This window comes from Delphinus delphis, chromosome 8 (genome assembly GCF_949987515.2).
Source record: "Delphinus delphis chromosome 8, mDelDel1.2, whole genome shotgun sequence".
Taxonomy (NCBI): Eukaryota; Metazoa; Chordata; class Mammalia; order Artiodactyla; family Delphinidae; genus Delphinus; species Delphinus delphis.
Window position 1 is genome coordinate 69,610,581 of NC_082690.1, and position 26,133 is coordinate 69,636,713.

The 26,133-nt window shown below is 35.6% G+C and overlaps 1 protein-coding gene across 1 annotated transcript in view; it reads left to right on the forward strand.

The window, feature by feature from the left end:
• PDE3B (phosphodiesterase 3B) overlaps positions 1-26,133 on the forward strand; it is a 183,510-nt gene that overhangs the window by 86,850 nt on the left and 70,527 nt on the right. Inside the window, exon 2 of the mRNA XM_060018547.1 lies at positions 20,331-20,381. Coding sequence (XP_059874530.1) covers positions 20,331-20,381 — 51 coding nt within the window. The remainder of the gene's footprint in view (positions 1-20,330; positions 20,382-26,133) is intronic.

A 26,133-nucleotide genomic window follows, 5' to 3' on the forward strand; every position in this document is an offset into this window, starting at 1 on the left:
ATTGCCACACCCTGCCTGCCCATCAGAATCAACTGAGGAACTATAGAAAATAGACTCTGAGGTCCTACCTCACACTTATAAATACTGACTGTGCACCTAGTGATTATTCAGCACTCCTGGCACTTGTGTGTGGGTTCACATGTGGGAATACCATTATTTTATATCATATATACTATTTATAACATTTATTAAAATATTATAGAAGTTAGAATTCTGTAGCGTCGCAGTAGCTATGTCTCTCCAAGTTGACCTGCAGTACTGTTAGTTTCAAACAATTATTGATTTATATTATAGTGCTATGTTATAATTCATACTTCTCCATTTTGATCAAGCTTGTTTTGAGAAATGAACGGTTTACCTACCTCACATCTCTGATCTGCCATCTCACAATAATCTTCTCAAAAAAGGAAACTATCTTTCATTTTTCTAGTGACTTGATATAAACTTCTGATCCCTGCTTTTTCACCTGACTTCTTGTAACTCATTCCTTAAATCTTGTTTTTGAGCCATTGATATCAGCCTCACTATTTGGTTTGGGTTCCTTTAGAAATCAAGACTGAGACAAGGATATGGAGTGGGTAGTTTATTTGGGAGTGGGAACGGAAGCGGGAGTAAGGAAGTAGGGAAGAGTAAGACCAGGAAGGAGGAAAAGCCCGTGTAAGAATGCATTACTGGGGCTAGATTATGTTGGGATTTCTTGAAAAGTCTTCAGAATGCCAATCAGGTTTTTGTTGTTGTTGTTGGTGGTGGTTTCTTTTGTTTTTGTTTTTTTGGCTGCGACGCACAGCTTGTGGGATCATAGTTCCCCGACCAGGGATCAAACCCAGGCCCCCTTCAATGGAAGTGTGGAGTCCTAACTAACCCCTGGACGGCCAGGGAATTCCCAGTCTTGTTTTTCATTAGTTGAGGGTTGCCCTCCCTCCTCAACCTGGGGGAGTTAACCTGCCCATTTTTCCAGGCTGTGCTTGCTCACAGGCTGAGTGGCCCATTGTAGTGCCATTGAAGGCCCTGAATGGGAAAATGGAAAGATGAGCTAATGTATGTTTAAAGTGACATTCTAGGGACTTCCCTGGTGGCTCAGTGGTTAAGAATTCACCTCCCAATGCAGGGGATGTGGCTTCGATCCCTGGTCAGGGAACTAGATCCCACATGCATGCCGCAACTAAGACCTGGCACAACCAAAAATAAATAAAATAAAATAAAGTGGCATTCTAGGGACTTCCCTGGCAGTCCAGTGGTTAAGACTCTGCGCTTCCACTGCAGGGGGCGTGGGTTCAATCCCTGCTGGGGGAACTAAGATCTCACATGCCAGACTTCCCTGGTAGCACAGTGGTTAAGAGTCCACCTGCCAATGCAGGGGATACAGGTTCGAGCCCTGGTCCGGGAATATCCCACATGCCATGGAGCAACTAAGCCTGTGCACCACAACTAATGAGCCTGCTCTCTAGAGCCCGTGAGCCACAACTACTGAGCCCACATGCCTAGAGCCTGTGCTCTGCAACAAGAGAAACCACCGCAATAAGAAACCCGTGCGCCACAACGAAGAGTAGCCCCCGCTGTCTGCAACTAGAGAAAGCCCGTGCACAGCAACAAAGACCCAACACAGGCAAAAATAAATAAATAAATAATGAATAAATTTATTAAAAAAAAAAAGATCTCACATGCTGTGGGGCACAGCCAAAAATATAAAAAAATAAAGTGGCATTCTGTTAATATGAGGTGTCTTCCCAGGACAGTCCACATCACAGCTATGACCAAAAGTGGCCTGAGGAGCTGTGACATGGGGTACCAGTGGTACTAGCTACACTCATCTTTTATATTTTATGGAATCTATTTTTTTCCTTTCAAAAATCAATTACATTTGTTTGTTTCTAGAATTCTTCAGTTGTTAGAAATAACCTCATGTGCTAGTTCTCTCCGTATCCTTTGACTGTAATTCATCTTGACAGAGAAATTGGACTTACCTATACTGGGCTTTAGTTCCAGCATTATGTTTGTTCAAATCTTTTCGTTCCCTGACACAGAAAAGTGGGACAAACTAGGAGTTAGAGTTTTGCTTTCTCTATTGGGATTAAAATACTTTGTAAGTTCTAACAACAGAAAAGTCCCTTTTGCTCTCTCTTGTATTTTGCAAGTCATAGATAATTTTGAGGTTTGGCCTTTTTGAATCTACTGGTCAATTCAAATTTCTTTTCCTAGCTCTGTTAAAGTTCATCCCTCCCTTGAGTTTTCTGCTGTGGAATCATGGCTTTAGTTTCTGTGAAAACTTTGAAATGTTTTCTTAAATTTAAGGAGACACATATGACTATGTCTAGACTTTCTCTTTATGGCATCACAAACACTGTTTACATTTGCCCCATGGTTGGTTAGCACTGGACCCTTATTGACTGTCTGTGCAATACAAAGGCTTCTGTCATTTTTTTGCTCTCCCACCCCATTCTTTCTCTTCTTCCTCTTCTTCCTCTAAAAGCTGTCTAATATTCTAATACGGTCTATTAGCATTCACATCCTGAACTATCCCTTTTGCTCTCATTTATTCCATTGTTTTGGGACTCTTATTCAGTGATTACAGCTAATCTGATAAACTATTTGGAGCTCAGATATTAGGAATGGTAGTTTGGGAGTGGTTATATAACACATTTGTCTTTTGTCAGGAACCTAGGATCCCCGTTTTCCCCACCTTTTCTTCCTTATCTTTGAGACATTGGATCACAGGAAAGATCAACTGACTATTAATACAAGGCAAAAGTAATTTAGTTCTTTGGAGAGAGAAATATAAAAGTTTAGACTTGGGTGGTTTTAACATGAAGAACACGTACATGGCGTTTTCTTCAGTACATATTTTAAAATTTAAAATTTAATTTCATGGCTAGTTAAAGAAAGGAAAGTTAAAAGGAAGGAAAGAGAAAGGAAAGCACTGAGAGTGGCACAGAGGAAAATATTTAAGGAAAAGAGATTAGGGAAAATCAGGGAGTGGCATTGTGGGATTATATTAAGTATGATAAAGTGAGTTCTGCATTTGTTAACCTGTGTGTGTGTGTGTTTCCTGATATAGGAGATCTCACATAATGGTGTTCAGAAAATGGTTGTTAATTATGGTAAGGTAGTAACCATGTAATGATTATTGTGTAGATGTAGTGATCATGGTATATGCCTCAAATGTGAATGGTTCCTAACACCAGCACACCAGTGAAACTTGCATTCTTAGAAAAGCTATCACAGTAACTTATTTGTTGTTCACTTGCCTTTCGTTCATATGCATGCAGTTACAATATGTGCTGGATGACCTTCTGAGTATTCTAACAGCTTTATTTTAAAAATCAAGTAGTGAAATAAATGCCAAACCAGCACTTTCTCTGAATGTTTAGTAATTTGTGTGAGGGTATTTGAAGGAGACTTTTCCAAAGTCTGCACAAATTTCATGTCAAGAAGATGATGTTTTTGTAAACATTTCAGCAGGTCACAGTTTTCTTAGGCTCACCTTGATAGTTGGCTTTTATTTACTCACTTATCCATTCAATATTTATTTATTTGAGTGCCTTCCATGAACCATGTACTTTGTTAGTCACTGGGGATAAATAAGGAAGGAACCTTGCCATCAAAAAGTCTAGGAGAAGACATGGAAATGTAAACAAATACCTGAATTTTAAAGTCAAAATAAAATTGAATGCTCTCAATGGGTTTGTTTTTAATGAAATCTCTTCAGTAATAATAGTATTTGATATTATTGAATCCTTGGATTCATAAACTGAGTCATTGGTTGGTTAAAGTCAACATATTATTCTCAGATGCCAATTCTGATTTCTTTAATAAAGCTGAAAATTGTTTAAGAATCCAATAGCTTTGATTTCCTTAGGTAAATGTTAAGCTAACCATCCATCCCCATTTTCTTCCAGAGAGAAGTATTGTTATTTTTATGCCTCTGTGTTTAAGTGATAGAGGTAATTTAATTGAAAAGAGAATGGTGTAAGTTTAAGTATCCCTTTTAGGGGATCAGAGGGGAGCAAGAGCCACCCATCTGATCACAGCGACCATATTGCTTTTAAACTTTTTTTTTTAGCATAATAAATAAGTTGATAAATATGAAAATGGTTTGTAAAATTGACTTAAATTTTTCTGCATATTCATTACTGTTTTCCCTAGGAAGATAATAAATAACATTTTCTGCAATGTTCAATCAACTCGTGTTCAAATATTTTAGTAAGTAAAATGCACATAAAGCCTTAAAATCATTACTTTTCTTGGAAAACTCAAGCAGGCCCTGGAGATTTTAAAAGCTCCACTTAATTTTAGATGACTAAATGGTGTTTTGCTTTAGAAGTTAAAAAAGAAGAATTGTTATGAAAATAGTTTATTCCACACCAATAAAGTCTGATTGGCTTATTTATTTTTATTTTTGAACAAGATAGAGTAATTGTGGAAACTTGTGTTTTAGGAACTTCCTGTTTAGATTGTGTTAAATAACATACAAACAAAGACATAGACAAAGTAATACGAGTTGTGCGTTAGGACTTGACTCAGTTAGACAGGCAAAAACTTCAAAATGCATTTTTAGCATTAGAGGGATAGTTCACTTTCCTTGGATTATTTGTTCCTTTTTGAGTTGCATGGATATTTATGGAAATTCAGTTTTATTTTTTCCTTGGTAATTTGATCATTTAATTTGATAATCTAATTTTACTGGATAGTTTCCTTAACACTTTAGTTTCAATGTTCACTATTCCTTAACTTTTTGTAAACAAGCACTTAAGTCACGAGAACTCATTATTATTAACATCAGTAATACTAATAAATAATGGTAACATTTATTGAGACAGTTTGTATAGTAGTACATAAGCTCTTCATGAGTATTATCTCACTTTATATAACCTCTGAGTTATTATTATTACTGTTTTATAGATGGCATTATTTAAAAGAACTCTGCAGTTAGTCCTTTGGAAAACTGAACAATGTTCAGAATGTGAGCAGCCATACCCTTGATGTATCTTCTTTATACATATGGATTTTTGTATCTGATAGTATTCCTGTTAAACTTGCTATTTCTAGACCTCCTCATCCTTAATTATGTCTGCTTAGACTTGAACTCTCTATATACCTTTTTTTTCATGTCTTTATTGGAGTATAATTGCTTTACAATGGTGTGTTAGTTTCTGCTGTATAACAAAGTTCTATATACCTTTCACTATGCACCCTCTCCCCTCCTTTACTGGCTCCCAAACCAGGACGCTGCAGTCTTGGAAAGACAATCCCTGTAATATTCTACTATTATCTATTGTGTATTTTGAGCTCAAGGCTGAGATTGAAATTTTTCTGAATGAGAGAACCACCTTCAACCATTATTATTAAAAACTGAATGACTTTGGAAATTTGCTTATGCTACGGAGTTGGTAATATTTCTTAACTAATTCAACCTAAAATTATGAGGAATAACAATGTTTAAATGCAAAATTTATACTGTGGTAAAAGTGATTTTGATGACAGTGAGTGTTGTTTGGATCACAAGTAATGTCAATCTGCTTTACATGTTGTCAAAAGTTAAAAAAGGAAGTGGGATCTCCATTTCCACACAAATTTGCAGCAGCTATATTTCCTAGATCAAAGTACGGTTTTAGCAGTGGTATTCAGAACTCAGTGTAAGTAAAGGATTTTCCATATTTCAAAATCCATTTAACTGCACAGTCAGGGAACTTCCAAGTAACCTTCCACTGGAATGCATTATCTGCAATATAATGACATGCTAAAATGTAAATATCAGGAGAAGAATCTAGTATAATTCTATAAATACCTTTCAAGTGGTGAATATGCACAATTAAAATCATATACTTGTGGGCTGGTACCAATATTTGCCAGTCCCTATCTGTATGAAAAGACATTTTCAGAGGTGAGATATATAAAATCTCATTACAGATGAGCATTACAGGTAAACATTGATGTTGAGGATAGGGAATACCAATTTTTGAGTCCCAATTAAATGAAATGCTCTCCTTCCAAACTAATTTTATTCTTCTCATGTGCAGATCTGCATTACAAAAACTTATACTCACTATTATTATATTTTGAATTTTTTCAATAAAAAACTATAGAAAAATATGTTTGTCTCATTATAGAAGTACCTACATAGTAGATTTGATTCTGCTTTTTGGCTTACAAAGTCTAAAATATTTACTGTCTGGCCCTTTAAATAAAAAGTACCGACACTGAGTTAAACAATTATTCGTTTGTTTTTAAGTGATCCCATGATTATCCAAACACAAAGAAATAAATCTCTATTGGTGAGCTTTCAACTATCAGTAGAGAAAATAATACTTGTATATGATTTCTGGAACAGATTTTAGATTACCCTTTAATCCAACTTCTTTATTTTGCAGTTAAGATTCCAAGGTTTAGTGGAAGCTAGTCATTGGTAGAATTGAAAATAACTAAGATATTCTGATTTTCTGTCTAGTATACTTTATTTACATGCAAGTGTTTTTGCTGGGTGCTAAGGATATTAAAGAAGAAATATGAAAAACAGTGCCTAAATCATCAAGGGACGTTATAATCTAGTTAGGTAGTGTATCAGCCAGGGTCCCAGCAAGAAAAAAATGGCACACTAAAATGGAGTAACTGAGGATCATTTAGTAAAGGACTATTTATAAAAGTGTGAAGGGAGTTAGGGGAAATAACCCTATTACCACCCAAGGTCTGAAGAGACAAGGGATATAACTGTAGGATCTGTAGACGAGGGTCCCCAACAGGAGCTGTAGCTTTTAGTGGAAGAATCCAGCCACTGCCAGCCTGTGCTGTTGAGGAAGGAGCTGATGATATCCCCACCTATAAATACCTCAGCCTCATTCTCCTCTTGCCCTCTCCTTTCCTGCTGGTGCCTCCTGTAGTCCCCCATCAAAAGCCAGATAACAAACAACCTTTTGATGCAGTCCAAAATGGTCTGCTTCCTAAGCAAACACTGCCATTTAAGAGTGGATCTGAAGGGACAAATGGAGAATATCCAGAATAGGGGGCAAGATTGTTCACACAGTAATGCATGGTAACATATTCTAAGTGTGAGCAATCTAGACAACATGTATTTTAGACAATAGCATATAGACACATGAAATATTTTATGAGCATTTTTGTAGTACTTTGTTTTTTATAAAGTACATTCTTAATTTTATCTTCACAACAAGTTTAAGATAGTGCCTTTTATATCCTGACATCTGGAACAAAAGTAGTTTAGCCCTTGGTTTTCTAATTTGGTAGCCCACTTCTTCCATTGCATAAAGTTGTTCTGTTCTCTAATAGAAGCAGATGTTTTTTTAAGTGGTTAAGAGCTCAACTTCAGCAGGAGACCAAATACTAAAAGCCAGGAAGGCAAATAATGTATTGTAATTATTTATCATTTGAAAATTCATTACTTTCACATTTTTGTAAACTGACCTTTGCTGGGAGATGAGAGTTACATAGTAGAGATTCTTAGCATAATAATGAATTCTGAATATTCCAGTATAATACTGTCATTGAAATTCTGGATTTTGTAGGTAGAAAAACCAGTTTGAGTTCTTGCTCTACCACTCACCTGCCATGTAAACTTGGTCGAGTTAGATAGTCTCTCTCAGCCATGATTAAATGTAAAAATAAGGACAACAGGTCATATAGTAAGCTCTCGATAAATATTAGCTCTTATTAGTAGTATTAATAGGCTACATAACCAAAACTTCAAATTTATATAATGTGACAAGTGATATTTTTAGGTGAATTCATTCTACAAGTATTTATTAAGCAACTAAGTGCTAGGTACGCACTTTGCTAGATGCTGGGATGCTCTTGTTCTCCTGGAGGCTAAGGGTGCATAATTTACATCTGATTTATATTAATAATTGGTGAATTAGTAAACTGCCTATACTGACATATGTACTGCCAGCCTGAGAGTTTATTGAGCTGTCTTCATTAACCATCAGCATACCAAAAAAGAGTAGGTTAGTTTATTTTGTAATAGTTTTGTGGTCAAAAATTAGCACAGTTTTCCACTGTGCTAGACTCATTAATCTCAGCAAAATGCTAGGTTGGTGTGCATTTGTCCCCTAATGAGGGAGCAGCCATTAATTTGGGGTTGCGGGGGGTGGGGGGAAGACTACTGAGTTAAGAATAGAACTATTTTTAAAATTTTACTAATATATTGATCATTGACAGACCTTAATATCTGGTTTCCTTTTCTTTGCCAGTTGGAGTAACTACTGGTGACTATTATTTGTACAGCACTGTCAGAAGGTTTAATGTTTTGGAAAATAAATTGATAGCACACTGAAGAGTTAGTAGTTGCTCTCAGTTTTTAGAAAGGGTCTCTAGAAATTATTTGAAACTTGCTTTTGAACTGTCAGTTTCTTTATGATCCATGTTACATTATAATAATAATTCAAATTAAATAATTCCCAGATTGTTATTATTTTATTCTATTTTATACATGGAAAATTAGTGTTTAGTGGTCTCTTACATGGTAAAATTTTTATTAAAATGTAGTGTTAAATTTATCTCTATATTTTAAATTTATTAAAAAGTCATTTTGCTTATGCAAAGCATAAAACTTTTAGTACTTTTTTTTTTTTTTTTTTTTTTGCGGTATGCGGGCCTCTCACTGCTGTGGCCCCTCCCGCCGCGGAGCACAGGCTCCGGACGCACAGGCTCAGCGGCCTCGGCCCACGGGCCCCAGCCGCTCCGCGGCATGCGGTATCCTCCCAGACTGGGGCACGAACCCGTGTCACCTGCATTAGCAGGCGGACTCAACCACTGCGCCACCAGGGAAGCCCAGGTTTTAGTACATTTTGTTTCATTAGTTTAGGATACTGTGATGATCCTTGGGGAAATCTGATTTTTTTTTAATAGATCAGAGGTTCCATTTTTCATTTCTAGATCAAGTCACTTTGGGGCTAGTATCTTTGCTTAATTTTAATCTGTTACTATGACAAAACTTGTTAACTCAAATAAGTGTCAAACAGATACTGCCGGCAACTTGAATAATTTCTACCTAATAAAATTCCCAAATGAAAAATGGTGAATTTAATTTTAAGTGTAAAAAAATAGTTTTGTTAGTATACATTGATCTTAAGTTTCTTTCTTGGTTAATTAAAATCTACTTTGATGCTTTTATGATAATTTCCTTTAATACCTCTATCTGCTAAATTTAATATTCAGTTCTAAAATAAAATCAGGTAAGGTCCTAGTAAATGTATCTCTGTTAGGTGTTTAAAATTTTACCCATGAAAAGTTATATAAATAAGTGGTAAGAAAATATTCTTAAATATACCTGTGCTACTTTCCTATATAGTCCTTTTTGTATGAAATGCCCTTTATGTTTCAGAGATGTAGCCATCTGACAGAATAAGAGTTCTTTGTGGTCCTGAATCTTTACCATATTGGCAGTGAGCTAGTTCATATAGAATAATCTAAGCTCTGGTTGTTACTTTATAAATGAACGTGCAGTTGCTACCTTCAACAGGCTTTATTGTTTAAAGAATACCTCCATTGTAGCCTTCAAGTATTTCTTCTGTTTTAAGAGGTCAGCTACTTTTAACTGAGATTAAGAGATAGGAAGTAGAGAATAGGAACCAAGGAAAATAGGAAGGTTTAAGTCAGATGTAGAAAGTGGTAAGCAGATTGTTGTTGTTAAATTCCCCCCCATGGGTTTGGGTAGATAATCAGATGTGAGCTTGGTTGGTAGAATTATAAAATAAAAGGTAATCAGAAAAAGATGTTTTTATTTTTCTTTGGGGGAGGCTTGCTCACTTAAAACCAAATAGTTCCTTTGTTTTACTTGACTGTCTGCCTACAGGTAGATTTTTTTTTTTTAGTTGACTGAGGTTAGAGGTAAAAAAGACAAAGGTAAAAAAGACAGAGGTAAAAAAGACAAAGAAAAAATCAATTACTCTGGACCTTGTTTTCTTTAATATCTGTAAAATGAGAAGATTGGAATTAACTTCTAAATTCCCCTAAGCTCAAATATACTCTGAATATTTCTAACAGGAGAGTATCATGATAACAAGGCTTTGAAGATGTATAAAGTAGATAAAATTGATTGGAGGCTGTTGAAAGTGATCAAGGCTTGATATGATAAAAATGTGAAAATATGGTGATAGAAAATCAGAAATATCTAGATCAAAATAGATTGATACGGGGAAGAAGAGGGATTTAAAAATGAGTCATTTATTCATTCAACAAATTATTTATAAAAACTGATCTCACAGGTTGAATGTAATGATATATATAAGCTCCCAAAAGAGTACCTAATGTAGTAAACACACTTTTGTTGCCTGTGGTTTGCTAGACTTGAAGTTGCCTCTCCCTTTTAACTAGGTTTTATTTTGTTTTAGTTGCAGTGAGGTAGGAATTTGAGGACACTAAAAGACTGAGACTGATTAAAGGTCACCATGTGTTCTCTTTCAAATGACCCAAGCAATATTTAGTTATTACCCACAGTGATTTCCACCCTCTGTCCAAATGGGTTGGACATGTTTGAAGATGGGAAACTTCCAGTCGGAATGGTCCTGGGCCCATAGCTGGCTCTGATAGTTCTAGTGATCAAAGGAAGGGTAGAGCAGGCAGACTGCCGAGGGGTATCAAAGCCTGGAGCTGAGCCCTTGGAAGGAATTTCTAGATTTTTTCCTACAGCAGTATTCTAACCCACTTCAAATACTCCTCTTGGGGCAGAGATCACAAATTGTTGATGAAATATACTCTCTGCCCATGGTGAAATACCATTAGGACTCTCCATTGTGTTATTTGGGAATACAAAGCTTGTGTCTATGTAAACGCATTAGAGAGTCATAAATATCAGAAGAGCCAAGGAGGAGGATTCCTAAACAAAGGGACTTCCAGCAGAGAATTTGCGTGTTATTTTATTTCCCCTCCATACATATATGTAATTATTTTACCAGTAAGACTGGTGTCTTTGGTTGGTTCACCATTCTTAAGTCTAAACTATAATCTGTCTGTTCTCAGATAAATTATAAAGGGCAATCAGAGAAAACATATATGCTGTATTTGCTTTGTTAGGCAGAGGGTATGCCTGCCTAGGACCAGCTAGTCCCTTTGTTTTACTTGAATGTCTGTGCAATTTATGGAGCTTTTAGTTGTGTGAACCGTATAGAATTGATTGGGGCGGGGGCGTGGGGAAGCAACCCAGCTTCCTCTGTTTGAGCCTTAAGTAGGTGAGAAACAGTATAGTATAGTGTTTGAGAACCTGGACTCTCTGGCATCAGTCTGCCTGAGTTACTGTATGTATAGAAGGAGATGGCTTTAGGTATGGTCATAAAACCACCATTTTAGGTTGATCTCAGGTCTCCCCTGAGAGAAGGCCATTGTGATCCAGTTTTCTTTCCAGATTGGAGTCAAGTTTGTAGCATATTCCTGTGCTTGAGGTGAGGAACCTTTTTTTTCTCTTTTGGTCTTGTTCATAAATTGTGCCTAGAATTCTAGAACATTTATTAGGAAGGTCCTCACGCAATCCTGAATTGTCCACATATTTTAGTAAGGTCTTTTAAATATTAGCTATTATTAATTTAATCTTTTGCTTAAATTATACTGAAAATTATATTTTAACTTAAAAGGAAAACATTATTCACAGTAGGAGGAAAACAAGTTATAGGCTTACAATCCCATTTTTTTTCAGTTATTTTTGGCACATTCTCCCCAGAATATGTATCTCTTGGTGGGATTGTAGAGTCCATGTCTGGGATGGAGATAAAATTCTGCTTAACCATAGGCCAGTTGAGGCATGTGCCAACTCATATATCTGGAAGGACACAGGAGGTCTAGAAGAGAAGCAGGTAGGTAAAAACTTGAAAACATCTGGAGTGAATAAGCGATTAAGAATACTGGTAAAATAGAGGTGATTTCATAGTATATTTAGAAAATGGCTCTCTGTGCTTGAATTCCCTTAGCACAACTAATTAGACCACGGTGTGTGGAACTGTTTTAAAAGGATTCTGAAAGGTTAAAAAAAAAAAAAGGTGTTTTACTCAATTTCAGAACATCATGATAAAAACAAAAGTCTCATAAGATCAATAGGATATAGAGGTTTAAGTAGTTGGTACTTTTAGAGGTTAAATCTCTATCTTTTTCAAACAATCTATGACTTTTCATATTTTTCTCACTCAACCTATGTGTGTCCTCTGTCCCTTTAAATATTGTTGTTTCTGGTTTTGTACTCTTGAGAGAAAAAAACCCAAACTTATATGTACATTTCAAGTGCTACTTTATAAAATCTGAATTATCAGTACGGCTTTAGAAAAATCTTTGTTGGAATTGCCTGGCATGTTCAAGGACCAGCAGATAAACTAGTAAAGCTAAGAGAGAATTGTAGGAGAAGAATTGGAAACAAAAAGTAAACATCACTCATGAGGAATTTTGCTGTAAATGAGGAGCAAAGAAGTGGGATAGAGACTGAGTATAAGGAAGATCATGAGAACGTATGTGTGTGTGAGAAGTGAGGAATTGTGGCATGTTTATAGTCTAAGGGGAATGACTTAGTAGAGAGAGAAAATGATGATGTAGCAGACAGGGAGAGAACTGCTTTTGAAATATCCTCAGGTAGGTACCAGCAGATTGGACCTAGTGCATTTATGGAAAAGTAAGCCATTGACTAGAGTTCAGGAAGTTCACCTGTAGTAACAGAATGAAATGCAGGAAATATGGGATTGGAGGGTAATTTGATGATTTGATGATCCTTTTTTATTTATCATTTTTGGAAAGAAAGGTCTCATTAAAAGCTTAAATAATTATCCTTCAAGCATAGTAGTAGAAAGGGAATAAAATTGTAGGGAGATAAATCTGAGTTCAAATTCTAGCTCTGCAGTTTCCTAGCTGACACTTGACAGAACTTGGTTAACAATGTCCCTGTATTATTTAGGAGTGCAAAAAAGAAATAGAATTCACTCCAAGGTGGTTCAAATAAAAAGATTTTAATGAAGAATCTACTTTGAGAGAATGAGCGGGGTTAAGATGATGGACAAGGGGTGGTTAGGCAACAAGAGACTAGTAACTATGGAAAGCTGTTACCTCACCTGAGGCTGATGGAACAAGGGTGGAAATGGTGTGTTCAGAGTCACAGCTGAAGTTGTGAAGGGAAGACCATCTGGTTAAGACCTGTAGTCATGGAGGCAGCAGAGAAGAAATAATCACCTCTCTCTCCTCCCAAACTCCGGTTTCCTGCTGTCATCTCCCAGCCTAAGTGGAAGCCAGCTGCATGGGAACTCAGGAGATGCAGTGTAGGGCCCAGCCTCCCCAGGGTGGCAAGGAGGGCAAAGAAGGGATCTGGGAGGCAAATACAGAATAATTAGTATAATCGCTAAGCCTCAACTTGCCCATATATAAATGAGGTTACTTGCAAAATTGTTGTGATTTTACATGGCTGCCAAGCACCTGCCATATTGCTAGCACATAGTAGTGTTGATAGTAACAGTAGTAAATGGTAATAATTATAAGGTGGTGTAGAATAATGATTAAGAATCCTTAAAGTTTTGGAATGAGGCAGATCTGAATTTAATTTCTGTCTCTGCCACTTACTAATCATGTGACTCTGGGCAGGTTACTTCACCTTTTTAGTCTCTGTTGTGTCAATTGTAAAATGAGGAAATAAGGCTTACCACGAAGAATTCTAGTAAAGATTAAAGAAGACATTAGGTATTAGGCATCTAACATAGTGCTGGGGCATAGCTTACAGTCTACGTCACCACGGCTGTAATCATATATTTTGATTGATTAGTAAGAATAGTAAATGAGATTAGTTTCCAAGTAATACTAGTTTCCACCCCACCCCGCCCCTCACACACACCTTTTTTCCCCTGCTTGTCAGTTTTTCTGACTGGGGCCCTTATTTGTCAAGGTTACTATCTTAGAAAGTACAGTTTTAGTTTAGCTTTTTGGCAGTCCATTTATTTTATGTTTTTGGTTTATGTTCAATAAACACAGAGTTAAATGGGCCTAAGTTGGAAGGCATAGAAATAGAAAAAGTTGGAAATACTGAAATTCAGTCAATTTCATTAGCCTAGATTTATACATGAAGCTCAAGCAAAATGTCAACAAGAAACATGAGAATAAAGGATGCTGTAACGTTAATTCACAGCTGTACCATAATAGACAATCTTTCAAATTTCACATAAATATCACAGTTCTGTGAGCTTGACTTGAGGACACATATATATTTTTCTTTTTGTCTACATAGGGAACAATGAAATAAAACCTCATTGACGTAATTGAACCTGATAACATCTCCTGGTTGTGCTGCTGATGTTTCTCTGTGGTATTGGTGGTTTTGTAGAGCTCTGTAAAGCATGTTGGACTTATAAACATATTCAAAGAGAAACTTTTATCAGGATTCAACTTTATAACCACAAAGAAAAGCTGAATTTGTATAAAGGCACAGTCTTGGGTTTACTTTATCAAATCAACTAAAAGAATTTTTTAAATAGTATGCACCTCATATGTTACTTATGAGAAAATGCTGTTTTAAAAATTATTTTTGAACAGATAACTACAGTGTGTGAAATATGTACTAATTTCTGATATTGTATTTGAGTTTAGATGGAAACAGACAAATGTAATATTGGAAGCTCCTAAAAACAACAATTAGGGCTTCCCTGGTGGCGCAGTGGTTGAGAGTCCGCCTGCCAATGCAGGGGACATGGGTTCGAGCCCTGGTCTGGGAAGAACCCACATGCCGCGGAGCGGCTGGGCCCGTGAGCCATGGCCTCTGAGCCTGCGCGTCCGGAGCCTGTGCTCCGCAACGGGAGAGGCCACAACAGTGAGAGGCCTACGTACCACAAACAAACAAACAAAAAACCCAGCAATTAAAATTTCATACTTTCATTAAATGATGTCTTATAGTATAATAGAACCATGTTTTGAGAACATACCATAGCCACTGAAACTTCCTTTTTTTACTGAAAATTTAGCAGTATTTGAATTATTTATTCTTATATTTAAATTATTTATAGGATCTACCTTGCTATTGAGATTGAAGTTTAGATGCCTAAGGTTTTGCTGACTTGGGAAGAGTTTATATACAGAGCATATACTGTCTACTTGGAAGTAAAATTTTAAGAGAGCTACATATTATATAGGAGGAAGGAATGCTTCTACCAATGTTTCTTAAACTTTTAATATCCATGCACCATCCACTATGTATTCAGTATGTGTGGCAGGCGCCTACCAATATTAGATAAATGTATAAAAATGATTCATAATTTTTAAAAACTAAAATAAGTACATTATCAGTGAACTTTGTTTGCAATATTAAAGGTATTTGTTTCAGCTCACTGATGAGTAAATAGGTTGTGTGTTGTAGATTCAGCACATATATCCAACCAGATTCTTTTCTTTTCTCTATTTCTCTTAAATTAGAAAAATTCAAGCAAAATTATAATTTACAGTGGAAAGTAGCAAGTAGTTGTTTTGGTTGTTGTTTCTGAATACTCAAATTCAACATGGACCCTCAAATCATAAAGAGATTTGTCACTGAAGATTACTTTTGAGGCTGTGTCAGTTGCTAAGTTAATGGTCATTGTCACGCTTTAAAACTTGAGAAATAGAAGTTCTTTGCATTTTATTGACTACTTCTATTTGCTATTTATAGTTTTTCTTTGCACTCCATTTTCCCACAGCACACTGAAAAGATGTACTTTCTGTGGCCAAAAATGGAGTGCATTTACACTTAATGCTATTCCTTTAACACTGAACTGTGCCCAGCATGTGTGTTTCAACTACCAGCTGTTTTCTGTGAATAAAGCAGTGGTAGATCTGCAGTTAAGGGATATTCTAATTGTTTAGCGAGGCTCTTCCTTGCTGTACAGATTCTCTCAGAACTGATTCCAGCACATGTTTTCAAGTCTCTATCATAGTTTACAAAATAATCATTAAATAGGAAAAAAAATCATATTTCGTAGTATGGGTTTTTCAATGATAAACACATAAAAAAGTTGGCTGCCATCTTTTGCTGTGTGTATCGCACATAAACCAAGAGCTGATTTGGATTCATCACATGAGTGCATTTACCTACCAGTAAAGTAAAGTATTTGCTGTGTACAAATATGACAGTAATTACTCTTTTACCTTATATGCCTTTTCAGTTCTGTGATGTCCCAAGGTGTCACATAGTAAATACATTTTGGAAATTTTTTGGTCCGTTCTCTCTTCCAGCATAATGTTTATCATCTGTGTGGCTAGTTTTACAAGTCTCTCAGCAACAGTTTATCTTTTTTAATACGCTTTTCCTATGAGGAGCACAGAATCTGAATGGTGCCTCTAGTTTATGTCACTTCTGTTTTAGGAACAAAAATCTTCAGTTTCATATAAGAAAGCATAATGTGATTGTTCTAGAAAAGTTCTACTGGTTTACTAAAAAGTCTTCACATTTTGTTTGAGTGTCATAAAAGTTTCAAAGTGGACAACATTCAGAAGAATATAAGGTGAATGAATTGCGAGTCTAAAAAAAAGTCCAGTTTTTAGATGGTCACTGTTGTATGACTTAGTAATTTTTTTTTATGGGTTTGTGTGGTATCATCACACCCACAGATTTGTAGTCAGATTGCATTAGAGTCTTGCTCTTGATTCAGGCTTAGCATTCATTCTGAGTTTTGTTACTATTTTTATTAGTACCTTAAGCCTTAGGAAACCAATTTTGAGCTATTTATTTTTTGGACTGGAGACATAATGTAACAATGCAAAAAATGCAAATTCAATAGATATAAACAATAATATTCAAATGACACGAAAATACTTTACCTAGAATGATTTGTAGTCATGCAGAATAATGCAGGCCTTAGGGCACCTGCCTTGGTTTTCAATATGTATGGTTGGGAATTCCCTGGTGGTCCGGTGGTTAGGACTCTGCGCTTCCAGTGCAGGGAGCATGGGTTCGATCCCTGGTCAGGGAACTAAGATGCAACAAGCTGCTTGGCCAAAAGTTTTTTAAAAAATAAAAGATAAAAACAAAATATAATTGTTAAGATGATATTTCTGTGGAAATCAGAATTAATCTTGCAGTTCACAATGTTGAAATATATGTAAACTAAATTGGTTCTCCCCCCCGCCCCAAATATTCCAGACTGCTGAGGAACTAGTGATTCACAGATTTGATTAATAATGGCTAATACTCTATTACTGTTTCTTAGTTTAAAATTTTATCTGTGTGCTAATATTATAGAGGTATTGAGCAATATTTTCATTAAGGATTTTGCTCCTTCGGAAATCGTGCACTCTATCTACCCTTTATCATTAGTTCTACTGTCCGGGATCATTCCTATCAAGTAGAAACAAGCTCTAGAACCTACCATTTTAACAACAAAAGTATTATTCCCACATTCTTTTCTGGCTATTGCTCCATTTCATTCTTGCCATGTATAGCACAATTCCTCAAGAGTTTACTCTAGTCACTGCCTCTACTTCTTTACCAGTTTAGACACTAAGGACAAAAAACACTATCGACCCACCATTATCTTTGAACATTACCAGTAACTTTGAAGTTCCCTGTATGGCACTCCCAGATCCAGTTTTCTTCTCCCCTAGAGATAACCATCCAGAATTTCTTCATAGTTTCCTGTATGTTTATATTTCTAAAAAGTATATTTCAATGAATATTTTATTTTATATTGCATGTAATTATACTGTATGTATTCTCTTGTGACTTTTCTCATTCAACATTATGTTTTTAAGATTCATTCATATAGGTTGTAGCTATCCTTCATTCATTTTCACTATTGTATTCCACTGCATGAATGTACCAAAATTTCCCCATTCTGTTATTGATGGACATTTGGGTCGTTTTTAGTTTTCTTGCTGCCCCAAACAGTGCAGCTCTATGCATCCATGTTCTTGTCTCCTGGCATCAAACTATATAGAAAAGGATCAAGCTTTGGGGTTTTGCCCCAATCTGCTTTTGTAAAATATACTAAAATCAACTCAACAATATCAAATTGATATAAAAATTTCTAAACATTTACTCTACATTTCTGTACTTTCTTATTGTGGACCACACCTTGAATAACACTGCTGTAAGATGTACCTAGCTGCAGCTGTATGATTCCTGGATTATACATCTTCTATTACTTATGCAGAAAATTTTGTTTTCTCAAAATCGCTAATATTCTAGTTGTCCAATTTATACAGAAGGCAGTCTACCAGCGATTTGTGGCTTTCACTGTATCTCTTTTCAGTTCCTAATATGCAGGGGATTTCAGACTAAGACCTGCTGCCTTTTGGCAAATGTATTTTTGATCGCAGAGAAAGTGACTATAAATAAGGTTGATCTACTGCTTAAGAGTTTATTCAAAGCCAGAATAGCAAGTGGGAGGCAAGGAAGACTCAGTGTTAAGAAACCCTCCTAATGAAAGTACGCTGGAGTTAGCAAGAAATCAAATTCTACTCAGACTAATGATTAGGAGAAATGAGGTGTAGGTGTGTCACCGTTCGATGGTATCATTTGTAGAAGAAATGTGGAGGTATGGATTGGATGATAGTATGTTAGGCAAGTATGCAGACTCAGACGCAAATCTCATACGTAATCTTTAGTGATCCATTCTGAGGTTCTGTTTTCACTCCTGTTTATTCTGTACTTTTTAAAGTGAACTTAAGAAAACATCAGATTTACAGATGTCATGATGATGGGAAGAATGGTGAATAGGCTAGTCGACATTCCACTCTCCAAAGAAACTTGGACAGGCTGAAATCAGGACTGAAGTAAAGTACTGCAGTTGGGACTAAAAAGCCAGTTGTGTAAGAATAGCATGCAGAAAATGGAGCGTGTATATCAAGTATAAAAGAAATTTAGGGATTTTAGGTTATTTTAATCTTAATGTGAATGTTCTTAGGAAGTTATTAATGTCTTAAACTGCATTGATTAATGTCTCTAGAATCTAGAGTTTATGCTGGTTAAATCAAAACCTGAAATAATTATATGAGGACCACACTTAGGGCCATATAAAATACTGCGTAAATTTGATGAGTCTACTAATATATATTATGTACTTTGCATGTAGCTGTACCATAGCCATTTTGCAGGTACTGGTCCATGAATTTTGTAAGTGGTCTGGATTTTCTTTGGGAAGAGAAAGGTTTCTCTTTACTGGCAAGAGATGACCTTCTGCAAGGATGGTGATAATGACAATTGACAATTTTTAAAAGGGGTCAGCAAGCTATAGCCCACTGACCAAATCCTGCCAGGAACATGTTTTTGTATGGCCACTGAGCTAAGAATGTTTTTTTGTTTTGTTTTGTTTTGCATGTTAAAGGGTTGTAAAACAAAAACAAAAACCAAAGAATATGCCATGGAAGACCTTATGTGGCTTGCAGAGCCTAAAATATTTACTATTTGTACCTTTACAGAAAAAAAATCTGCCAACTCCTTATTTAAATATCCGACCAATGAAAGAGTAGATAACATTTTATGATCTTTTGCAATCAGAATCCTTACGACCAAGGACAAGAAACAACACAAATATTTCAGTACATAGAAATTGTGATTGTGTTACAAATTAACTAGGCTTATGTTCGATACTAGGGTTCAAAGCCATGTAGAAAATCACAATTATAATCAATTATTTAGGCAAAAGGAGGAGACCTATTTATTACTTAAGTAAAACTTAAAAGAAATTTAGGATTAATGGTAGGTAGCAGTTACAGCTTGCCAAATTTAAGCTAATTTTATCTTCTAGAGCAGTGACTATGAGATGGAGAAGTAACCACACGGCCTGCTAGGAAGAGAAGGGCAGGAAAAAACTAGTCTGGTACTAAGAAGTTACCATTGAGAATCTATAAAGGAGAAAAACAGGAAAACTAATTATCTGTGAATCAAAAGGGTTGTGTGTAGCTTTTTATAAATCCATTCCTTTATGCTTAATCTAAACCAAGGGCAAGCTTTTTAGTGCTTTTGACAGAAGTGCCTTATTGGTAAGGAAATAGCACCACCTACTGTCACTGGTTTAAAATGACAAATTATGAGCCTTTGGAGAGGGTAGGGAGGGGGAAGAACGGTGATTTGTCATTTTTCTTGTATTTTTAGTGAATGGATGTGCTTCTGGATTGATATTTTCAGTTCTGTGGTAATAGATATTTTGAATCTATATTTTGAATATAGATTAGTTTAGTGACTTTATCCTGACTCTTTTGATTTCTCAATCACAGATTGTGTAATTAATAAAATATTCCACCTAGAGATATTTTTTATTCTAATCTTCCCAATTCCTCTCCCAAACTTTAAGGTATTTTAGGTATCTGTAATTGAAGATGCTCCATTTTGTCTTTACATATATTTATTTATTTATGATTTGTAACTAAGTGAACTCTTTTTTTTTTTTTTCCCCCAGATGATTCTTTGGGATTGGGACTTAAAGCAGTGGTATAAACCTCACTATCAGGTAAATATAAGTGATATCACTAATAATTAATATCTGTAATCAAATTTTTGACATAGAAATCTTCTGAATGCAACTTTAATTTATATGCCGTAAGATTTTTCTTTAGCTGAACTAAAATAACCAGAACTTCATTTAGGTAGTTTTTTAAAAATGTATTTTAATTGTAAGGGAAAAGAAAGTAAGAAACCAAACATATAAATAGTTATTTTTAAAATGTTGCTAATATAATCTGGGCTCATCTATATTAAATATGAGGCTCTTTTCCCCCAGTTCACTCCACCTAGAGTTACTGATAAATGTACAGAAAATTGCACAGCTCAAGGAATTTTCAAAAATTAAACATTCCATATAACTAGTACCCATAACAAGAAATAGAACATTACCAGCATCCCACAAGCCTCACTTGTGTGCCATTCTAGTCATTACCTATGTTTCCAAAGAAAATCCCTATCCAGACTTCTAGCAATTAGTTTTCTTTATTTATGAACTTTATATATATGGAATAATACAAAATGTACTTTTTAAAGATTTTTTGATAACTTTATGTTGTTATCAGTAGAATTAAAAATAGAAGTATAGGAGAAAAAAGGAAAATCATTCAAACATCAAGGAATAACTGTTAACTTTGTTAACTTTTGATATATATCTTTATAGATCTTTTCCTAGTTTTCCATTGTATTGAAACGTATGGTTTATATAATTCTAGTCTACAAAGATTGTAATATTATGTTTCATATGCTTTTGAAACCTGATGTTTTTCACACTAATAGATAAACATTAATAAAAATCAAATCTTTGTCATTTGTATTTACAGACATATTACTTCTATTGTCCCAACATAAAATTTTGCAAAATGAACACCCCTTTGAACGGTTGATTCTTATTTTTAAACTTTAAATGGAATAGCCACAACAGCCCATTAAGAAAAAACTATTCTCTGGTGTAACTGTTACAGTCAGATGATGTGAGGAAGGCCACATCTGACCTAAAAGGGGCTGGGGTTTCTTGACCTAAATAGTGGCCTTTTTCATCAGTCATATTCACCAAGATCCTCAGTTTCCAATTAAAAGAGTATCTACCTAAATTACTGGTAAAATCTAAAGATAAGTAAGCAGTAATGGTTGAGAGCATGGGCTTGTGGACACACAGACTTTTATTTCTCTCTTCTCCTACCCCTCTTTCTCTCCCTAATAATCCTTTTTTAAAAATCAAAGTATAGGGAATTCCCTGGTGGTCCAGTGGTTAGGACTCGGCACTTTCACTGCGATGGGCCTGGGTTTGATCCCTGGCCAGGGAACTAAGATCCCGCAAGCTGCACTGAATGGCCAAAAAAAAAAAAAAAAAAAAAAATTGAAGTGTAACGCTCATATATAAAGGTGCACAGGTCATAACTGTATAACTTGATGAATTTTCTCAGAGTGAATATATACATGTGACCATTTTTCAGATGAAGAATTCAGTACACCAAAAGCCCCCTGTGCTCCCCACCTAGTCATCAACTTCTCCCAAGCATCCTTTCAAACCTGATTTCTGTCATCACAACTTAGTTTTTCTTGTCTTTTTCTGAATTGTATATAAATGGAATCACTCATATGTATTTTCTGTCTTGCTTCTTTCAAAATTTATCTGTGAGATTAATTCATGTTATTATACATAGTAGTAATTCATCCATTCTCATTCTATTTAGTGTTTCATTGAATGAATATACAGTTAATTCATCCATTCTATAGCAGATTGACATTTGTTTTATTTTTCAGTTTTTTGTCTATTGCAAGTTATGCTGCTGAAACATTCTTGATGTCTTTTGTTGGATATATACATTAGAGTGCATTGCTGGGTCATAGGGTATACATGTGTATGTTCAGTTTTAGTAGGAGGCACCAGATAATTTTCCAAAGAGGCTGTATCACTTTTACCCAACCATCAGCAGTATATGGATGTTTCAGTTGCTCTACATCCTTGCCAACACTTGGTAGTGTCTGTTTTAAATCATTCTGGTAGCTGTTGAAGGATATCCATTGTGGTTTTAGTATTTGTATTTCATTGATGGCTCATCAAGCTGAGAATCTTTTTATGTTCATTTGCTACTCAGATATCCTCTGGTAAAGATCTTTTCCCCATGTTTTCCACTGATTATCTACTTTTTACTTAGTGATCAGTAGGAGTTCTTTATGTATTTTGGACATGAATATATATATTCATAAAAAAAAACCTTCTCCCTGTCTGTGGTTTATCATGGTGTCTTATTAAAAGTACTCCATCAATCACTTCCTTTTATGCCAACTTATCAACCATTTCCTTTTTGTCTAGTGATTTTTTTGTGTGTGTCCTATTTAAGAACACTTTGTCTACCTCCTGGGTTGTGTCTATCCTCTGGGTTGTGTCTACCCTCTTCTGTTACCTCCTAGCAGTTTTATTGTTTTACTTCTCATCTTTAGATCTGTAATGCATCTAGAATTGATTTTTCTGTATGGTGTGATTTATAGATCAAGACATTTTTTTCCCATATGGTTATCCAATTGACCCAGTTCCAGTTGTTGAACAAAATACACATTCTTTCTTCTTTGCACTGTATTATAACCTTTGTCATATAGCAAGTGACCATATGTAGATTTGTTTCAGGACTTTCTCTTCTGGTCTGTTTGTCAATTTGTCTCTCCTGAAACACTGATACCACACTCATTACTTTAATTACTGTAACTTTATAATAAGTCTTGACATCTGATAGTAAGTTCTCCAGCATTGTTGTTCTTCAAAGTTATCTTGACTATTCTTTAATAAACTTGAAAATTTCCACACACACAAAAAATACTGCTAGGATTTTGATTGAGACTATATTGACTCTATAAATCAGTATGAGGATAATTTACATCTCATAATACTGAGGCTTTCAATCCATGAAAATGGTATATTCCTTCACTGATCTGTATCATCTTTATCTTAATAATGTTTTTAGTGTAGGGGTCATGCATATTTTGTTAGATTTATTCTTAGATATTTAATTTTTTAAATTGCAAAACATATTGTAAAATGTATCAATTTTTAGAAGTTCCATGTTTTTAATAGTTTGTGCTGCCTCATAGAAGTTCAGTTGATTTTTATATATTGACTCTTGTATCCAGTGTCCTTGCTAAATTTACTTATTAATTCTAATATCTTGTCTGAGGATTCTTTTTTTTTTTTTTTTTTTGCGGTACGCGGGCCTCTCACTGTTGTGGCCTCTCCTGTTGCAGACCACAGGCTCCGGACGCGCAGGCGCAGCGGCCATGGCTCACGGGCCCAGCCGCTCTGCGGCATGTGGGATTTTCCCGGACCGGGGTATGAACCCGTGTCCCCTGCATCGGCAGGCGGACTCTCAACCACTGCACCACCAGGGAAGCCCTGAGGATTCTTTTAGAGTCTTTAGGGATATAATAACGTCATCAGTGAATAAGGACAGGTTTATTAATTTATTTCCAATCCTTTGCCATTTTTCTTGCATAACTGTATGGTTTAGGATCTTTAATGCAGTGTTGAATAGAATTGTTACTAGTAGGCAGCCTTGTCCTGTTCATGAACTCAGGGAGAAAATATTCAGTGTGTTCACCACTAATGTTTTCTGTAGATACCCTTTATCAGATTAAGAAAGTTCTATTCTAATCCCATTTTACTAAAAACTTTTTTCTTTTAAGTCATAAATGGGTGTAGAGTTTTATCAGATGCTTTTTCTGCACCTATTGAGATGATCCCTGGATTTTCCCCCATTTATTCTATTGATGTGGTAAATTATATTGTTTTATTTTTGTGCCTGTGTACAGCAACGAAGACCCAACTCAGCCAAAGAAAAAGTATACACACACACACACACACACACACACACACACACACACACACACATATATGTACTGGATTTTATTTATTAATATTTTGAATCTATGTCTACGTGAGAGAATTGGCCTATTATTCTTGTTTTTCATCATGTTTTTGGCATGTTTTTGGTATAAAGGTTATACTGGCCTCATAAAATAAGGTGGGAAATTACCTTTTTTTCTATTATCTAGAGGAGTCTGGTAAGATGGGTTTCATTTCTTCCTTTGGAAGAATACTCTGGTGATGCTATCTCAGTTTGGAGCTTTTCTTATGGGCAAGTTTTACATTATTAAGTTTCTTTAATAGTTTTAGGACTATTCAGGTTTTCTGTCTCTTCTTATAACAGTTTGGTTAGTGGTGTTTTTCTCGGAACTCCTTTTGTTTGGTTTTCTCCAGCATTGAGGCTGCTGAAAACGATATTTTACTTTCAAAATAGAAATGTTTTTGAGGATTTCTGCTTTGTTTCTCCATCTCTTGGCCACTGTTTACAGATTGGCAAATATCTTCAGGGGAAAAGCAGCTCTGAATTCAAGCTTGCATCTTTGTTCTTCCCTTCTCTCTGGGATCTTGCTTGGCATTTAAAGCTCTCCCTGTCTTTATAACCCTAAATTCCAGTTTTGGTCTCCCAGCATAGAGCTGTTTCCTAGCCTCTTAACTGCTCTGCTTCTCATCTTCTCTGCCCCATGTCAGCTATGAATCAGTAGCAAATTCTGTGAAAGGAAAAAGTAGCACAGAATATTGGGTTCATTTTAATCTTTTCTCTTAACTCTAGGTTCTTGTGTTTTCAAGCCCTGGCTGCTTGACTGTGTTCTGATGCCCTGAAATGGATGCTATTTCTATTTTATTTTGGCTTTTCTAGACCTATTGTTCTAGGCAGAAGAGTTGGTCTGATACAAACTAATCCCTCCCAGCTAAAAAATTAGGCAAGCCTTTTAAGACACTTTGAACCTATTTCTTCATCTATAAATTGGGAGTAATACCAGTTTCCTCAGAGGGCTGATTAAAATAATAATATGTGCCTGGTACATAGTAGCACAGAAAAATATAAGCTGATATTATATTAATTTCAATAATAATAAATACTAAGCATCTCTGAAATTATAGTATAAGATACGAGTTAGCACATTTTTTCCTATAAAGGGCCATATAACAAATGTTTTAGCATTTGAGGGACACACAGCCACCTTCTCCTCCCCCTCCTCCACTCCCACAGTAACTGTTAAAATGTAGTATTCTTGGCTCTGTGTACAAAAACAAGAGTTTGCCAAATATAAGCCAAATGGGAAATAAGAATTTAAGTTAAACTTTTAAAGTTATAGCAAATAATTTGAATATTCCATTCTATCTGACGTAAGTCAGATGTCAGTCTCTTGCTCACTATGCTCCTATCTCACCAAAAATAAAAGCTGAAGTCCTAATCATGGACTTAAAAGACCCTGCACAATATGGTCCCTTCCTTTACTCCCTTTTACTTCTCTGACCTCATCTTCTGCTTTCTCTTTCATTTACTCAGCTGCTGCTACACTGGCCTTGTTATTCCTCAAACAAGCCAGGCAGGCTTCTGCCTCTGCATCTTTGCAGGCGCTAGTCTGTGTGCCTGGAATGCTCTTTTCTCACACTGTTGTCAGGTCTTAACATCATAAGTACTGCCTTCTTTTTAATACCTTCCATCACTTCTTTTTTCCTTTTCTTGCTTTATTTCTCTTTGACCACCTCAAAATCCATGACTCTCCATTGTCCATATTCCTTAGCCTGGAATCTGATGTTATCAAATATTGGTTCCAACATGCCTCTCCAACCTTATCTTCCACTGCTCTTTAAAAAAAAAAAAAAAAAAGTATATATATATAGCCTATACTTAAAAAACTTTACATTCCCTGTACATCACTATTTCACCACTTTT